Consider the following 16,687-nt stretch of genomic DNA (forward strand, 5'->3'; position numbering starts at 1 on the left):
TCTATTTTTTTTGTGTTTGTTTCTCATGTACTACTTGCTTTAAAATTAAAAAAAAAATAAGAAAAAAAGGAAAAAAAAAAGCACATGAAAGAAGACAAGCCATGCTCTCTGTGGAGGCACAATTCAGCACTATTTAGTTTTTATGTAGACTCTGTGGTATTTTTTAGGATTAATCCTTACTTTTAAACTAAGCAATAAATGTTAATAAAATAACTTCATAGTTGGATATAAAGGAGGGAAGTTAGGAGGACATGGCTTGTAGAGAAATGAGTTAACTTCCAGTTAGGTCTACAGAACACCCAGCTGTCCGGTAAGAGATGGTCATAAAGCTCTTCAGAGTTTGGTTTCACAAAGATAAAACTAATGCTAGGGCTGGGGATTTAGCTCAGTGGCACAGCACCTGCCTGGTAAGCGCAAGGTCATGAGTTCGATTTCTGGTACCAGAAAAAAATATATATATATACTAATGCTAGTTTCCAAGTATTCTTCCATGAAGGTCCAGAGAAAGTTTGAGAAACAGTAGTTACTAAAGTTTGAGAACCAGTAGTTACTAAATGGGCTTGCTGACCTGTTATTTAGCTTTCCATCACTATACCAACATGCATGAGATAATCCTATTGTGTTGGGCTGGTGGTGAGGCAGCAAACCATGGTGGAAGCATGTGATAGAGCAAAACTGCTCATTTTATGGCTAGGAAGCAAAAGAAAGAAGAGATGCAGGTCCCACAACCTAGGATCCTAGGACCTCATCAGCCCCACTTCTCAATAGTACCACCCTGCAGATCAAGTCTTCAGTACATGGGCCTTTGGAGGCATTTAATACCCAAACTATACCATGGTAAGCTTTTATTTTTAAATAATCAGCCACTAGTTTTCAACTTCTTTTATTTCAGATTTTATTCTTCCCTAAAATAGTAACCCATTTAGTAGTGAGACACTCCAAAGTGCGAAGGGAAAGTAGCCGTACAGAAAAGGTGGCACAGAGGCAATTTGAGCCTTTGAATATGAAATCTGACTTGTATGTCTACCACATCCCTGTAAGATTCAGATTAGAGTCTTGTACTCATCTCTGCTTTGTTCTGTTTTCCATAAAAGCTTATGTATTTATGTCATTGGAGGTTTGGTGTCTGTCCCTTTTGGTTACAAACTCAGGTATTTAATACATTTGAAACTTTACACGGCATCATATCCTGTACTATTTTCATAGACCCCATAGCAGAGTTTCTGTGATTTCTGTTTATAAGATTTCAGGGTATAGTGTTTTATTTTAGGTTCTTATTGACTGCCAGAATTCTCTTCCTTTCGTATAAAATCTTAATTTACCAATACTGATATTAATGTAGAAATTATCTTTTTAACCTCACAGCAGTTTGACGTATGTTTTAAATGTGTGTGCATGAGCTAGTTTACTTTTCCAAATATTGTCTGTTTTGTGAGTTTACCTTGTATTGATTTTCTACATGTCAATAAAAAATTAAAAATGAATGGACACTGAACACCTGAAAACTAAAACTTGTAAATCTAGTGCATTTTAAACAACTAGAGCATGAGGACACATAGAAACAATTACATTGCTGTTGGGTATTTAAGTTTTTAGTTAAATGATTGATTTTCCTTTGCAAGATTAAGACATTAGCATCCAATTAGGAAAATGCTATGGCTCAGATGCAGAAAAAGTTAACACCATTTGCCTTTATAAATGTAGTGACAGTGTAGACTTACATAAGGATGGTTTCTAAGGGGTGATTGGTTGATTTTCCTTACTATCATTTATATATATTCATATAAATTTTTCTACTAGATTCTAAAAATAAAAATTTTAATTAAAAAATCAAGAATATATACAAATTGTTGTGAAGAAAACTGTGCTTAAATTAATTACATGGCTATCTTACATTTTATAGATTTCCTTCTAGTCTTTTCTATTATATAAATTTTATATATCTCTTTTCTATATTAATAGAATTTTGTACCTATTATTTTCATTTAAATTCTACTTTGAACCTTTCCCATAGCCTTCATAAATATAATTTCTTTTGGTTCTTTACTGTCCTATCCCATAAAACCAGTGCTGAAAATGTAAAATATTTATCTTTCAGAAAGTATAAATACCTGCCAGGCATAGTGGTGCATGTCTGTAATCTCAGCCCTTGGGAGGCTAAAGCCAGAGGATTGCTGCAAGTTTTAGGCCAGCCTAGCTGTGTAGTGATTTCATAGCCAGCCTGAACTATAGACCCTATCTCAAACAAAAATTATAAATACCTGTTTATAAGGATCTTTGAATTGTGCCTGCTTTGCAAGCATAAGGTCCTGAGTTCAATTCCTGGTACAATAAATAAATAAATAATAAAATATAATAAAATGAAGATCTTTGAGTTTCTAAGTTAGAATAGATTCATAAGATGAAATTACCATGTAAAATGGACTGGACATTTCTAAGACTTTTGATACTATTATGTAGTAAATGCTTCCCAGGCTATTAATGCTGATTTCTATTTCTACTTGCTACAAATGACGTGGGATAATATATCTACAATAAAAAGACCATACAAATAAATAGGATAAAATACACTAATAATCAAATGGGTTAAGGATACAAATAGAAAATTTTCTAAAGAGAAAGTTAAAGTGTTCTCATAAATGTACATGAATAAAACTAAAATAACATAGTATTTTAACTTTAATAATACTTTATATTTATACAGTTATACTTACAACTTTTTAATATTTATTATTTTTCCTTGAAAGTATTCAAAGGTAAAATGTTAGCATTAGATAAAGCTAGATAAAGGGCATATGTGAAACTATATATTTTAAAACTTTTTTTTAACTCTGAAGTTATTTCAAAATAAAAAACTAAATTTTATCTATTCAGTGGCTATGGCCTCTTATATTATTCATTAATGTCCATGTTTGTTGATATGGTATATCCCAGAAATCTTAATTGTTGTATACCTATCTAGTTCTCGCAAATCACACCTTTAGCACTGAAAGTAAATATAAAACATTTACAGCGGATGTGCTCATTTATGTCACAGTTGTTTGAACTCTGGGTATGGCTTATGCTTTGTCTCATTTAATCCTGTCTACAGCCTATCTACAATCATTAGAAGTAAAGCAGTAAAATCATAATGCTTGTTTTAGAGATGTGAAAATAGAGACTTAAAGACTGAGTAACTCATCCAAAGTTGTACTCTGAAATGTTTCACTTTAACTGGCTTCATTTATAGAGTATGTCCATTTGGAAGAAAACAGGTTAGGTTCGGACATGACCATTTGTCTTTATTTCCAGCTGTCTATGGTGTTCCCTTTCCAGCAGATGAACCCACAGACATTATCCCGCGAAGCTGCCAACTAACAACAGATGTTCCACATGTCACACAGCTGCTAAACATGACGAAACTTCGCCAAACCGAAATAAAGTTTGGAGGACACCCTCTAAGATCCGCAGAATCGGGTAAGCATCGAGACATCTGAATTACAAGCATAAAATGTCTACACCCTCCCCCAGGAAGTTATGACTTCCTCCAAAGATGGCACTGTACATCGTTCTTTTTTATCCTTAGCACTTAGCACTGTACTCGCTGTATACCAGCCCTGGGGCTGCAAACTCGAATCACTACTGGGGTCAGGAAGATAAATAAATGAATAATTTGGGCTGCTGCCCCAATATGTGATGTGTAGAAACATTTTCTACTTCAACAGTCAGCTTGACTGGGGAGGCAGGGATAGAAATACTGGGGAAAGATGCGACGGTACTTCAGAGAAATGGATCTTCTACCAAAGCAGTCTTCAGACTTTGCAAGTGATGCGTTAGAGGGCAGTTAACGCTATGCCCCTGTGAGGAGTGGCGGAGACTGCAGTCAACTGGAAGCCCATTCTCAGCCTAGAAAAGGGAGCTGCAGTGTTTCCCGTCCTGCGAAATCTTCCCAGAGGAGCAGGGCTTGAGAAAGTTTAAAGTTCTCTAATTAAAAATACTATGTAAAACTTTTCATAAACATTCTGCAAACCAAACATAATACTCCAGGGCTAGCAGTATTTCGCCCTCTCTAACAGCATGGCTGTTGTTCAAGTGAGTGACAAGCACTGAAGTGCTGCAACTCCCTGTGTATTGGAAACACCTAGGACATTTTTGAAGTACTTAATATCAAAAATATATGTATTCTTTTCCTAACGGGTATGGTGGCACACACCTGTAATCTCAGCACTTGGGAGGCTGAGGCAGGAGGATTGGGAGTTCAGGCCCAGACTACAGAAGAGACCCTGCCACAAAAAAACAAAATTATTTTCCTGAGGTCTATGACCTGCTCCCAGGGACTCTGATTTAATGTGGCCTGGGATGAATTTGGTTTGTTTTGTTCTGTTCTTTGGCTTTTTAACTCCTGTCATGATTCTTATGTGTAGCCAGGGCTGAGACCATTGGATTACTCAGCCCCACAAAAGCCATGTGGTGCAGATGACACAAGCACTGAAATAATTTAGAGCAAGATAAAATGATTATAGTAATATCAGAATTATGAAAGAAGAAACAGATCTGGAAAGTGTTTAATACATACTGAGATTTATGGAAGAAAACTGAACAAAAACAAGGAGACAGTGAAATGTGTGCATAGGTTGCTGTAGAGTTCCTCAGGGGACGGCATGCATGGACAGACAAGCTGTGTCTCGATTATGATTGGAAGCCCACCGTGTGGCACACACCTGTAATCGCAGCATTCTGGGGACTGACGCAAGAGGACCGCAAGTTCAGACCTAGCCTGGCCAACCTAGCAAGCTACTGTCTCAAATTTAAAAGGCTCGGGGCCTGGGGATGTCGCTCAGTGTGAAGAACCTGGATTCCGTCCCCAGTAGGAGGCATGGAGTGATGATTGGAGTATGTCTTACGTTCCTAAAATAAAGGGATGATAGCTTTTTTTTTTTTTAAGAAGTTAAATTTTACAACAGAATTCAAGGTGAACTGTGAAACCAGGTGAGACCAGGGGTTGTTGAAGGTCTTCACAGCAAACTGATAGTGGCTGTGAAAAGAAAGCGGCGGGCCCGAGAGAAGCTGCAGGGATAAAGCTGGCGGGACCTGTGGAATCTCAGACAACAGGGATGAGAGAGTGGTCAGAGTTGGAGGAGGTCAAACTAGAATGAGGAGAAAGAGATAATCTTGGTGAAAGTCACAAGAATGATCTCATTTCACTCCCTGTATTTATCCCATGTTTATTTATCCTTAGGATATTTTCCATGTTCATCAGCATTACATGTTCTAGGTCAGTGATGGTGAACTTTTTAGAGATGAATGCCAGAACTGCAATCCAGGACCCATTTATTTATCACAAAGTGCAACGCTGCAATTAAACTTAAATACTGAGCTTTTAGTTTAGAAAAGACAATTCATACATTAACATCTTTTATCTTAAAAGAAAAATAACATGTATGCCTTGGGCTCACTACCACTGCCCAGGGTTATATGTTCCTAGAGAACTGGACCTATTTTGTAACTTCTTCAGTATTCTCTGGAAGAGACTGTATCTATTTTATCCCTTTATTGTGATTTTTCCAAACTTTGGGAAAATATGTAAATGAAAAACTCTCATATGCCTGTCACCCACCTGACAATTATCAACTATAGGCAAGATTTTTGATAGGAAAGAGAGAAAATAATGAAAATTTGTGTATTATTACTTATACTATATATAGGCAGAGAGAGAAAAAGAAAGGTTATATACAATTCATGGTCATTAAAGAGCCTTTAGAAAATACATAAAAGATGAAAATCATCTCACTATCCATATATCCACTGTAGACACTTTGGGTCACGATTCAGTCTTAAGGAAGATTTGCCACAGAATGAAATTAGTTAAGAATATTTTCAATAACAAATGCAATATCTGTAACTGATATGCTGTGATAACTTTCACTTACAAATGACTGAACTATAAAGCATGTAACTTTGTGACTGTAAATGCTCTGTTTTTTACTATCCCTGAGACGTAATGTTTTAAGAACTAAGTATGTTTTTAAATGAAAATGCAAATCTGGATATGGATATTTTAACTTCTTAAAATTATAGTTCAGCAATAATTAAAATGTATGAGATTAAAGGAGAATTCAGGTAACGCTAATTTCATCATTAATTCAGTATTTGAATTAAACAGAAACTTTTTCATTGGCCACATGTATTAGTATATATTCTGGAAATTCTATAAATAGGCTGTCACTGCATAGTAACAGTACAGTTGAGTCATATGCATGTAACACTGCCCTCTGATAACATATTGCTTCTGCCCTGTGAATCCCAATTATATTTACATTCATTTGTGACCGTAGGGTTTATTGTTGTTCTTAATTAGGTCAGTCTCCTGCACATATGTGGCAGCTAAGGTTAAATGAACATACATTGCACTTCTGGTTCTCTTTCTACAGATACTTTTCAATTGCTCCTGTTGATATTCATAGACTTTAAAGCTTACTGTAAGTGAATATCATAATTATTGTTCATAGTATATCATTTAAAAAGAGTAACTAATAAATATGCCCAAGAACATACTTTTTAATATGGAAAAAGCTAAGAGATGCTTCTTTATTTGAACTATTGATGTCTAAAAAGTGGACTCCCTATGACAAAATTTGAATTGCTTGAGAAAAATGAACGTGTGCTCTTGTAATTGACTGTCTAGCACTCATGTAAATTGTGATGTTTTATTATAAATGCACATACTGAGAGATCCCTATGAGGCCTCTAGAGAAAAACATAGCCATTTCCTATGGGTGCTTTCTAACATTTTCACACAAGGCAAAAAAGAAACCTTGAAACATCGCTGTTTTGGAGTGTTTTGTTGAAAGTCATAGTTTGATCAAGAGTTTTTAATGAAACTAAACAATAACTGGGTTTCCAAAAAGCTGCGTATTCCCACTGTTGGCTTTCAGTTCCCAGTGCGCGGTAGCTAATGACTGTTAGTCTGCAGACGACTGTGGAACCTGATGATCTTGTGTTCATTAATGGGACCTCAGTTTAATTGAACCAGAGAAGCAGATCTGGTTATTGAATTTGAGCATTCAGCCACTAATGACAAGATGCAGTGGTCCACTAAGCACAAATCAAAACTAGCAATTTACTTAAAAATTACAAGGCAGTTTTCCCTCGTGCACTCCTTTCCATAGCAACAGTCTTATTAGATTCTCACTCCTTTTTTAAGTAAGACTGATGTCTCTACCTCCTAGCACAATTGCAAATGGGTAAATTAACTCATCTAGCCAAAAAAACCGTACCATGATCGGATAATTACCTTTGGGACAAGTGAAATCCATATTAGAATTTCTTCTTTGGGTTCCACATTATGAAAGCAAGATTAAAATTGAGTAACAGCATACTCTGAAGCAGACGAACCCAGAAGGAAAAAAATCTTGACTCTTGACTTAGAAAAGCTAAGGTACTCTAATTTCTTCCTTTCTAAACTCCAGCTTTTGGTTAAGTTGCTTTGGATTGATTGTTGGTTAAAGAAATTCAAGTTCCAATTTTTGGTTCCAGTATCTGATAATAATTCAAAATAAATTCAAGTCACCTCTTAAATTTGGATTTTGTATCCTGTTTCCATATCTTCAATAAAAAGAAGCATAACTGGTCACGTTCCTTCATTTTAAAAAAAATGTCAACTGTGTAAGGAATTTAGAATGGACTTTGATCAATATTTCTGAAATATGTTATAGCAGAGATGTTACAAACCATTCATAGAGTGAATCTTAACTTTCTATGAAATTTTTGCCAAATTTTAAAAACTGTAATATAACAAAACAACACTAAATATGAAAAATGCACTTTGTCAGTGTGATCATTGCATTGATCTGATAGGATTGACTTGTACCAACTTTACATTTCCCCTTAAGGTATAATAACAAGACCTAGAGATAAGTTATTTATATACATTAGGGAATTAATGCAATAATCATATAAGATATAATGCAGCTATACAGACTGATCTGCTGTGTCAGTGATAGTCTAGAAAGGACTCAAAGCCACGTCAGGCAGTGAGAAATGAAACCCTAATGCTGTTTCAGCGTGATCCCACTGATACGAATAAAAAGACATTTATCCGTGTAGATGTCTATACATACGGAAGCACAAAAAACTTAATGATTACCTCTGCAAATGAAGAGGACACAGGCAGGGAAGTCTCCTATCACATCTTTCTCTATCAGAGAATTTTAGTTTTCTAACTATGCTTACTTCTTAGGTCAGCAGTACGTTAGAGCAGTTATTGAACAATTCTGCCTTCTTTTTACTTTCAGTATTTTAAAAAACATTAATTATAAAATTAAAATATATTACTCAATATCAGTATTTTAATTTAAAATATATAATGAGAAAGAAGCTCAAAATTTTTGGCAAAATAATATATATAAATGTATACTTAAATAATTTTATTTATACTATATGAAGGAGGTATACATATATATCAGGATGAATTGTAAAATATTTTAACTGAATTGTGTATTTCCGCATACATTTTAGTCGTGGTGAATTTGTGTCTGTAATCATCAGCGATCTTCAGTAACCTTCAAGACACTCTTCTAGTCACATTACTGTGTTTTTACTTCCAGCACAGCATTTATCACTGCCTGCATTTTCTTTTTTACCTAATTATTTGCTTATTTCTCTCTCTCCTCAACTGAAATTTGATCCTCAAAAGCACAGGAGTCCTGTTCATACTTTTTAGTTAGACGGCTTTATAAATTTGCATAGAAAGTAAATGTTGACTTGAACAGATTAGGATATTTAGTAACAAATCACTGTTGTCATCCATCAGAGCTAATGCTTAGTACTGTTTTACTGTGTTCCAAGCACTAAGCCCTTTACGTAGCTATCCCATTTAATCCTTCACACCATAATCACCACTTGGGAGATGATGGAACTGAGGCTAAGTCCCAGATTTAGTGAGTGGTAGAGCTGCAGTGTGACCAGGCTGTCAGGTTTCAGGGATCATTATTAATTACCGACTCCCTTTAAGCAGGTTCTCAGTAGTGGTTCAAGCATCTTCTGCCCAGTGAGCCTGCTCAATTTATAGGAAGATCAATTTATTTTTTTTCTTCCTTATTTTCTTCTCTCTTCTTTTTTTTTTTTTTTTTTTTTTTTTGATACTGGGAATTAAACTCAGGACCTTGCACTTGCCAGGCAGGTGCTATGCCACTGAGCGTCTCCCTGGCCAGCTGCCTTATTTCTAAGCCTAAATTATGGAAATTACCTACCAAGGCCTGTAAATAAGGTATGCCTATTATTCAAAATGGAAAGTGTTTTTGAGGTAATAAAATCATTTCCCTTTTAAAAAGCTGTCTTTGCTCATCAAGAGTAAGAAACGACCAAGAAGGCCACACCACTGCGAAGTGAATTATTTTAAAATTAGTGTTACAATACTAAATAGTGATTCTTCTTTTCTTACATCTTCATTTATTTTGTAAAACTTAAAACTTTTATAAAAAATAGAATTTTAAAAATAGAATGTTTCTTTTAAAAATAGTATATATGTATGTTATATCTTTCAAAATTCTAGAGCAGAAAGTAAGTTAGGACTTTACTTTTAAATATAATATACGTATAAACGTTTTAAAAAGAGTAAGAAACAAAAGTTTGGCTAATTTTTTAGGAATTAAGAGCTTCTAAAGACAAGTAATATCCTGTACATTATTACTTTTTATCTTGTCAACATATCCCAGCTTTACACAAATGATATTTTTGTACGAAGGCCCTACTCCATTCAGCATAGAAAGAGATATTGTAATTTTAGCTTTTAATATTATTTTATTACCTTTCAAAAATGTCAAACTTTTTATTAATAAGATAAGGCTAAGTACTGGTTTTAGTTATTTATAAAAGTTGAAGACTGTAATCAGGGCCTTTCCTGCTTCACTCATTTACCTGTCTGCTTTCCGTTGTGCTCTCAGAGTTCACGGGCTGGTGATCTTCTAACAGGCCTAAAACAAAAGCTAGCGTTAAAGCACTTTGCATCCTGCCCGGACCCTCCAGTCTGCCACAGTTCCCCGCGTTCCACCTGTGCCTTCTTGTTAGGTTACCTTCCTGCCACTAGAGCCTCCGCCCCGTCTTTTCTTCTCTCTGGAAAAAGATACTAACCTGGTACTGTGTTCTGCCTTTGATTCCTCATAAGCCCTACTTGTCCTTATCATATGCACTGGATTATCACGTTCATGAAGACTTTTGTACCTTTCTGTATAGCCATCAATAGACCCATTTTTCATCTAGCAAAATGGAAGTTTTTAGTTAGATGGGTTTATTAGCAGATTGCACAGAAGATGGTACTGGGTACGGGAAGAATCCTTTGCTGCCCCTCAGGCCCATTGCAGGCAGTCTCAGGCGCGACAAGGGGAAGGACAAAGAGGCCTGGGCGCTTGGTTTCTGGACCCCTGCTGTGAGTGCAGGCAGCTCTGCTGAGCTTCAGTTTCTTCTTCTGCAGAGACAGAGGAATAGCTTCGCATACAAGGTACTGGAAATTGCGTAAAGATCTGTCGTGCACCATGGTGTCCTTTATCGTTTGAGTCTCAATTTGAACATTATTTCCCAGTCCCCAAGGTCTAGAGACCCAGCCCCAGTCAAACACACTTATCACCCTTCAGAATTTTTATCCATATCCCTTATCCCAGTTGTAACCATGCAGTTATTAATTACACGCCTTCACATGCGTCTCCCTGATGAGAATTAGCAGCTTGGAGAAGGTGGCCCCGCTCCGTACTCCCTGTCTGACCCGGTGCCTGCCCAGACCAACGCCCAGTCACTGCTGAGATTGGGTGAGCGAGGAGCAGATGACCGAACAGCTTTGTGAGCTTAAACACTACTCAAGATAGAAGGAATTAGGGGCTGGGGATTTAGCTCAGCGGCACAGCGCCTGCCTGGCAAGTACAAGGTCGTGAGTTTGATTCCTGGTACTGGAAGAAAAACAAAACAAACAAAAAAAAGGTAGAAGGAATTAATAACTTATTAGCTAAGCATTTAGTCCCCACTAAATGTCCCACTAGGGAACATTTAGCATGTTACATCAAGTTTTTTCACATAAAATTATCACAACTTAAATACCGTTATTATCCCAATCTTATGGATGAAGAACATGAGACTTAGAATGGGTAAATAACTTTCCTAAAATAACATCGCCACGCTAGATAAGCCTGTTCAGGTTTTTTACATTCTTTGTAGCAACACACATACACTAAAGTAAAGATTAATCCAATTCAAAGACTGGACTTCTGTGCCAGCTTTAATTCTGATTTGATTGTTAGGTAATAGATGTAAGAGTTGAGCATGACCCCTGAGTGATTAGAGCTGAAAATTCAGCAGATTTTTCCGGTTAGGCTTTGGAAACCCTTCACACTTAAATGACTATAATAATTCGAACCCTGTATCATGAGACCAAAATGAATGTTTATTTTGTAGGAGACAATTAGAGAGTAGGCCCTCAGGTTTTATAATTTAACTACAAAGTCATGTACCCCTCAGTAAAAGAGTAAAATAATTAATGGTAACATCTCTGACCTACACCAAGTTCATTTTCCACAACTCAAGGAAATTAAATGCCTACAGCATGACTTTAATCTAATCTTGATGTTTAAACTTACTTTATGCATATTGATGTCAACTCTTAAAAGAGCTCCTTTTAGAATTCAAAAGGCATGAATTTCTGCTAGTAGTTTTCTTTTATTAAGATTTTTCTCATAATGGAAATTTTGTCCCTTGTACTTTTTATTTAAGAAACCAAAGATCTAAATTTTTTTCCTTCTAACTTTTAATTAGTACCCTGTTCTTATACATAGAATAATATGTGTTTATAGAGATAATTATACCAGTTAATATGATTATAAACAATTATTAAAATGAACCAGGTTTTAAACTTTGATGTGTTAATTATAATAATAAGCTTAATGAAGCCTGTTAATTAAAAAGATCTTAAATAGTGAAGTATCAGTATGCTCTGTTTTGCAGAGGGGAAAAAAGCATAAATTTTTTTAAAATAAATTTAAATTGAAATATGCTATGGTAGATTACTCTTTAAAGAAACCCTGCAGTGGAGTCTCTTATAAATACTGAATAGCTTAGGCAGAATAACATCTAATTTTCTGTGATTTAGAGGATTGTGGCATATCAAATTTAGATGTATCTTTAATAGTCCTTAGATGTTCATTGCTAAGCAAGAGAACCCTCTAATAAGTTAAAGATACCTGGAGTTATTTTATGATAACTGTGAACATTCAGTATATTCATTTTGTTGAAATTATAGCTGGAACTGTGTTAATACGATTACTAAAATTCTCCCTCCCCTCAAAGTTTTCATTTTAATCTTGCATCCATAATTTGGGTAAGATTTTTACCTTCACCTGCCATGTGCTAAGCTGGCCTCAGCCGATGGGGTTACACAGAGGACCAAAGAAATGGTCTTTTACTCAAAGGAATTTCAATTAATTGGGAGGAGTCTGCATTGAGATTTAAGAATGTGCAAAAACATCAAGGAGAGGAAATCATCCTTGTAAAATATTTGAGCAAAAAATTTCATAGCTGAGTAGTTCCTGGAATTGAAAGTGGGGGATGATTCTGTGCTAGTACGGAATCAGCCTCTAGACCTGCACTGTATCCCGCACAACGCTTCTGCACTCTCAGTGGTCATTTCTTTCAGGGAAAATCTCCATGACAGAATAAAATAAATAATCTAGAATTTGTTCTGCTTGATCACAAAAAATAAAATGATGTCTATCAAAGATGTTGCCATGCGGTCTGCAATTCTATTATTCATCTTGAGAAACTAAAAAAATTATTCAAATAGAGGATGTAGAGCAGCTGTGCCTGATGGCGTGTCTGACTCGAGCTTGACTGGGGCAGAGAGTAGCGGGTGGTGGTCAGGGGTGGTGGCGGAAGGAGGCGTCAAATCATTTACAAATGGTGCCCAAGCAGGACCCGAAGCCCACGTTCCAAGAGGGTAAACGAGTACTGTGCTTTCATAGGCCTCTTCTTTATGAAGCAAAGTGTGTACAGGTTGCCATAAAGGACAAACAAGTAAAATACTCTGTACGTTACAGTGGTTGGAATAGAAACTGGGACAAGCGGGTTCCAGAAGGCAGAGGACTCAAATATGTGAACCCCGATCTGCAGAAACAGCAAGAACTTCAGAAGGCCAATCAGGAGCAATGTGCAGAAGGAGAGATGAGAGGGGCTGCTCCAGGAAAGAAGACGTCTGGTCTGCAGCAGGAAAATGTTGAAGTGAAAACTAAAAGAACAAACGGAAAACCCCTGGTAATGGAGATGGTGGCAGCACCAGTGAGACACCTCAGCCTCCTCAGAAGAAGAGGGCTGAGGTTGATCCTACTGTTGAAAACAAAGAAACATTTATGAACAGAGGTGAAGGTAAAGTAAAGATCCCTGAAGAGCTAAAACTGTGGCTTGTTGATGACTGGGACCTAATTGCCAGAAATGGCTCTTTTATCTTCCTGCCAAGAAGAATGTGGACTCCATTCTAGAGGACTGTGCAAATTACAATAGATCTCGGGGAAACACAGATAATAAGGAGCATGCTGTTAAGGAGGCTGTAGCAGGGATAAAAGAATGCTTCAGTGTGATGCTGGGCGCTCAGCTCCTCTGCAAATCTGAGAGGCCACAGCATGCCGAGATCCTTGCTGACCACCCTGACGCACCCACGTCCCAGGTGTACGGAGCACCACATCCACTGAGACTATTTGTACGAATTGGAGCAGTGTTGGCCTAGACACCTCTGGAGGAGAAGAGCCTTGCTTTATTACTGAGTTATCTTCATGATTTCCTCAAAAGAATTCAGTAACTTTGCTTAGTGCCAGTGATCAGGGAGCGGCCCCTCCTGAGTACCATCGGAAAGTGTGAGGCGCTCTCACCAGTGTTTGGATCTCTGTCCACACGTTTTTGTTCCTAGTCTTTCTCTTGTACAAATGATGTACCTTGAAGATGTTAGTGTACAACAGAGTTGATGTTTGTTTTGTTTGATTTTAAACAGAAAAAATAAAAGGGGTTTCGGCTCCTTTTTTCTTTTTTTTTCACTTCAAAGTTGCTACCAGTGTATCCAGTGATAGACAACAGAGAGACATGGTGTAGAGTGTTTCGTTGCCTGGCCGACAGAGCTGCTTCTGAATGCTGGTGGTTCTATCCCTTTGACACTACGTGCTTTTATAATATGTGTTAATGCTGTATGATGAAATGCTCTGATTCCTAATGCCAAAGGTCCAGTTCAGTGGATACGCTCATCCATTTGTGCTCTTTTTTTTTTAACGGTGCTTAAAGAGCCCATCCTTTGCAAGTCACCCATGTCGTTCCTTGGGCATTTTATCTTTGCTCAGATTGCTGGACAAGGGTGAATTTGTTTGTGGTTTGGTATTTGTGTCTAATGCATGTTTTAACATGATAGACGCAATACATTGTGTAGCTACAGTTTTCTGGAAAAGTCAGTCTTTTCAGAATTGTTTTTCAGGTCTTCAATAAATTTTTTCTTTAAATTTCAAAAAATATAATTCAGCTAGATAGTTCTAAATGGCCATGAAAAAGTAGCTGCACGCACAGCCAAGTCAGTTTTGTAACACGAGGCCGTTTCAGTTATAACCTGAACTGCATGTGGTTGTGGCACCAGGGCGCTGCTTCTGTTCAGAGTCTGCCCTTCAGACGGGCTGCTGACCATGAGCCCCAGTCCGGGAGCTGCCCAGGCCTGTCCAGTCTTCTTTCTTGACTTGCACTTAAAACTCATAAGTAGATTTTTCTTAAAATGAAATTACTACCATAGTTAAAAATATTTGAATTTTTTAATCAAACTTCCCTTCTGATCCTTTTCACTCATTTTACTCAGCAAGAATCTAATGTGTGCCCACTCCATCTCAAGCACTGGGCTAGGTTTTGGCATTTCTAGGGGACAGTAGACCACTCTATTTATATCTTCTGTACTACGCATTAATCACAGAATCCCATAGCCATAGGTAAAAGTTCTGAGAGGAAAAGCTTACGGAACTCCCTGTATTACGGAACTCCTAGGGGGTGTATGCCCTAGGAGGAAGATCCAGGAGGACGAGTCTCAGGAAGTGATTGTTGAGCTGAGACACAAAGGCTGAAAGAGAAAGGAAGAGCCTTTGGCCATGGGACAGTGTGTAGAGATGCTCCTGCAGCCAAAAGAACTGAAAGGGCTAATCTGTTGGGAGAAATACGCATTTAGACAAAGAAGGTGTGGAAACCTCAAAGAGAAGGAGAAAGCAGAACCTGAAGGAAGTGAGATAGGAAGGTACGTCAGAATAGTTTGTGCAGGTAAGGTGAAGGGCATTCTCCTTGATCCTAAGAGCAGTTAGTCACCGAGCATAAAGTGAAGGAAGGGAAGTGAGTCAGCTAGACTTGTATTTGTGTCAGACCTCTGGCTCTGTTTGTAGAGAAAGGACAGGACAGGACAGAAGAGTGAACCTTATAAGCACTTGCGAAGAGCAGTGTGGCCATCTGGGAGAGGGAGGATGGTCCCTTAGATGTCGGAACTCGTGGAGGACACAGGAAGAAGCAGACATGGAGTGAATGTGGAGAGGCTGGAGGAGGTGTCAAGCTGACACCAGCGTTCTGATGCCTCATTCATTGAGCCCAGTTTCTAGTTGCGGTGTCTGAGCCATTCAAGAAGAGCTGGTTGAGAAGGCTACTGGATACAAGCAAAGACGCTCAGAACAGAGGACAGCGCAGAGGTATAAATTAGGGAGCCATCCGAGGTCTGGATCTGCCTGACAGTATCTAGAATACTGTCCAAACTTCGGCTTGAACACCTTCAATGTGTCGAAAAGTTCACCACCTCAACAAGCAGATATGCTTTAACTAGAGAAAGGTGCTCCTTATTTGGACTAAAAGTTTCCTGAAATAAATTCCTACTGTGAGTCCTGATTCTGTCTTTTAGACAGGCGCGATCTCTCTTCTACCTCATAGGGCTTCAGGAACTTGAAGAAAACTGGTACCACATCAGGCTGTGTCTATGAAAACTCCTTCCACTGAGTTCAGCCATCCAACCCCTGCCCACCTCTTCAAAGTCATTATTAGTGCAGGCACAGAAATAGACCCCCAGAAAGCCATCCATACATCCACACACGTTACCTCCACTCAGACCTGAATATCTGCAGTTTCCTAAGCATGGCACATCTCACAGCCTGTATGCCTTTTCTTCTGTTTCTGCATCGGAGTACTTTTAAATTCTGTCACATGTGGGGTTATACTTCAGAGCAGAGGCTAGTGAGACCAACCAGCTAGCTATAGGAGTAGCTTCAAATGGAAGATCAGGTGGAAAGTGGGCAGGAGCTCGTGCACGTCCAAACTTGGAGGCAGTGTGGGCTTCCTCAAGGCCATTGTCCTGTATTCAAGTTGGTCCTGTCTCTCAGGGGAGGCACAGCAGATTTCCAAGCGGTAGTAAGGTGTTGCGTGAGGGGCCCTCACCCTCAGCTGCTGTTTATTAATCCAGGGGGCTGACCATGGTCACAGAGACTCCTCAGTGTAATCTAATGTGAGTTCTGTGGGGGCAGTCAGAGGCCCAGCGGCTTTCATCTAGTCCTTCCGCTCCACAGGGTCTTCTGCAGCTCATCCAGAGGTGAGAAAAGAGAAGGCACAGGGGATTATGTCCGAGGTTTTGAAGGCTGGGAGACAACATACACCTCCCGTATTCCAGTAACCCAAAGTCAGTCAC

At 38.0% G+C, this 16,687-nt stretch overlaps 1 protein-coding gene and 1 pseudogene across 8 annotated transcripts in view; both read left to right on the forward strand.

Moving 5' to 3' along the window:
• The window catches only part of LOC102029990 (chromosome unknown open reading frame, human C3orf67), a gene marked incomplete at its 5' end in the record, with an annotated part of 255,631 nt that overhangs the window by 132,216 nt on the left and 106,728 nt on the right, over window positions 1-16,687 (forward strand). For 5 of the 8 annotated variants that reach the window (XM_005387269.2, XM_005387270.2, XM_005387273.2 and 2 more), the window contains 1 exon segment: window positions 3,292-3,456. In XM_005387269.2, the coding sequence (XP_005387326.1) occupies window positions 3,292-3,456 (165 nt within the window). 8 annotated transcript variants of the gene reach the window in all.
• LOC102029646 lies at window positions 12,914-14,094 on the forward strand (annotated as a pseudogene).

This window comes from Chinchilla lanigera, unplaced genomic scaffold (genome assembly GCF_000276665.1).
Source record: "Chinchilla lanigera isolate Chin_1 unplaced genomic scaffold, ChiLan1.0 scaffold00029, whole genome shotgun sequence".
NCBI lineage: Eukaryota > Metazoa > Chordata > Mammalia > Rodentia > Chinchillidae > Chinchilla > Chinchilla lanigera.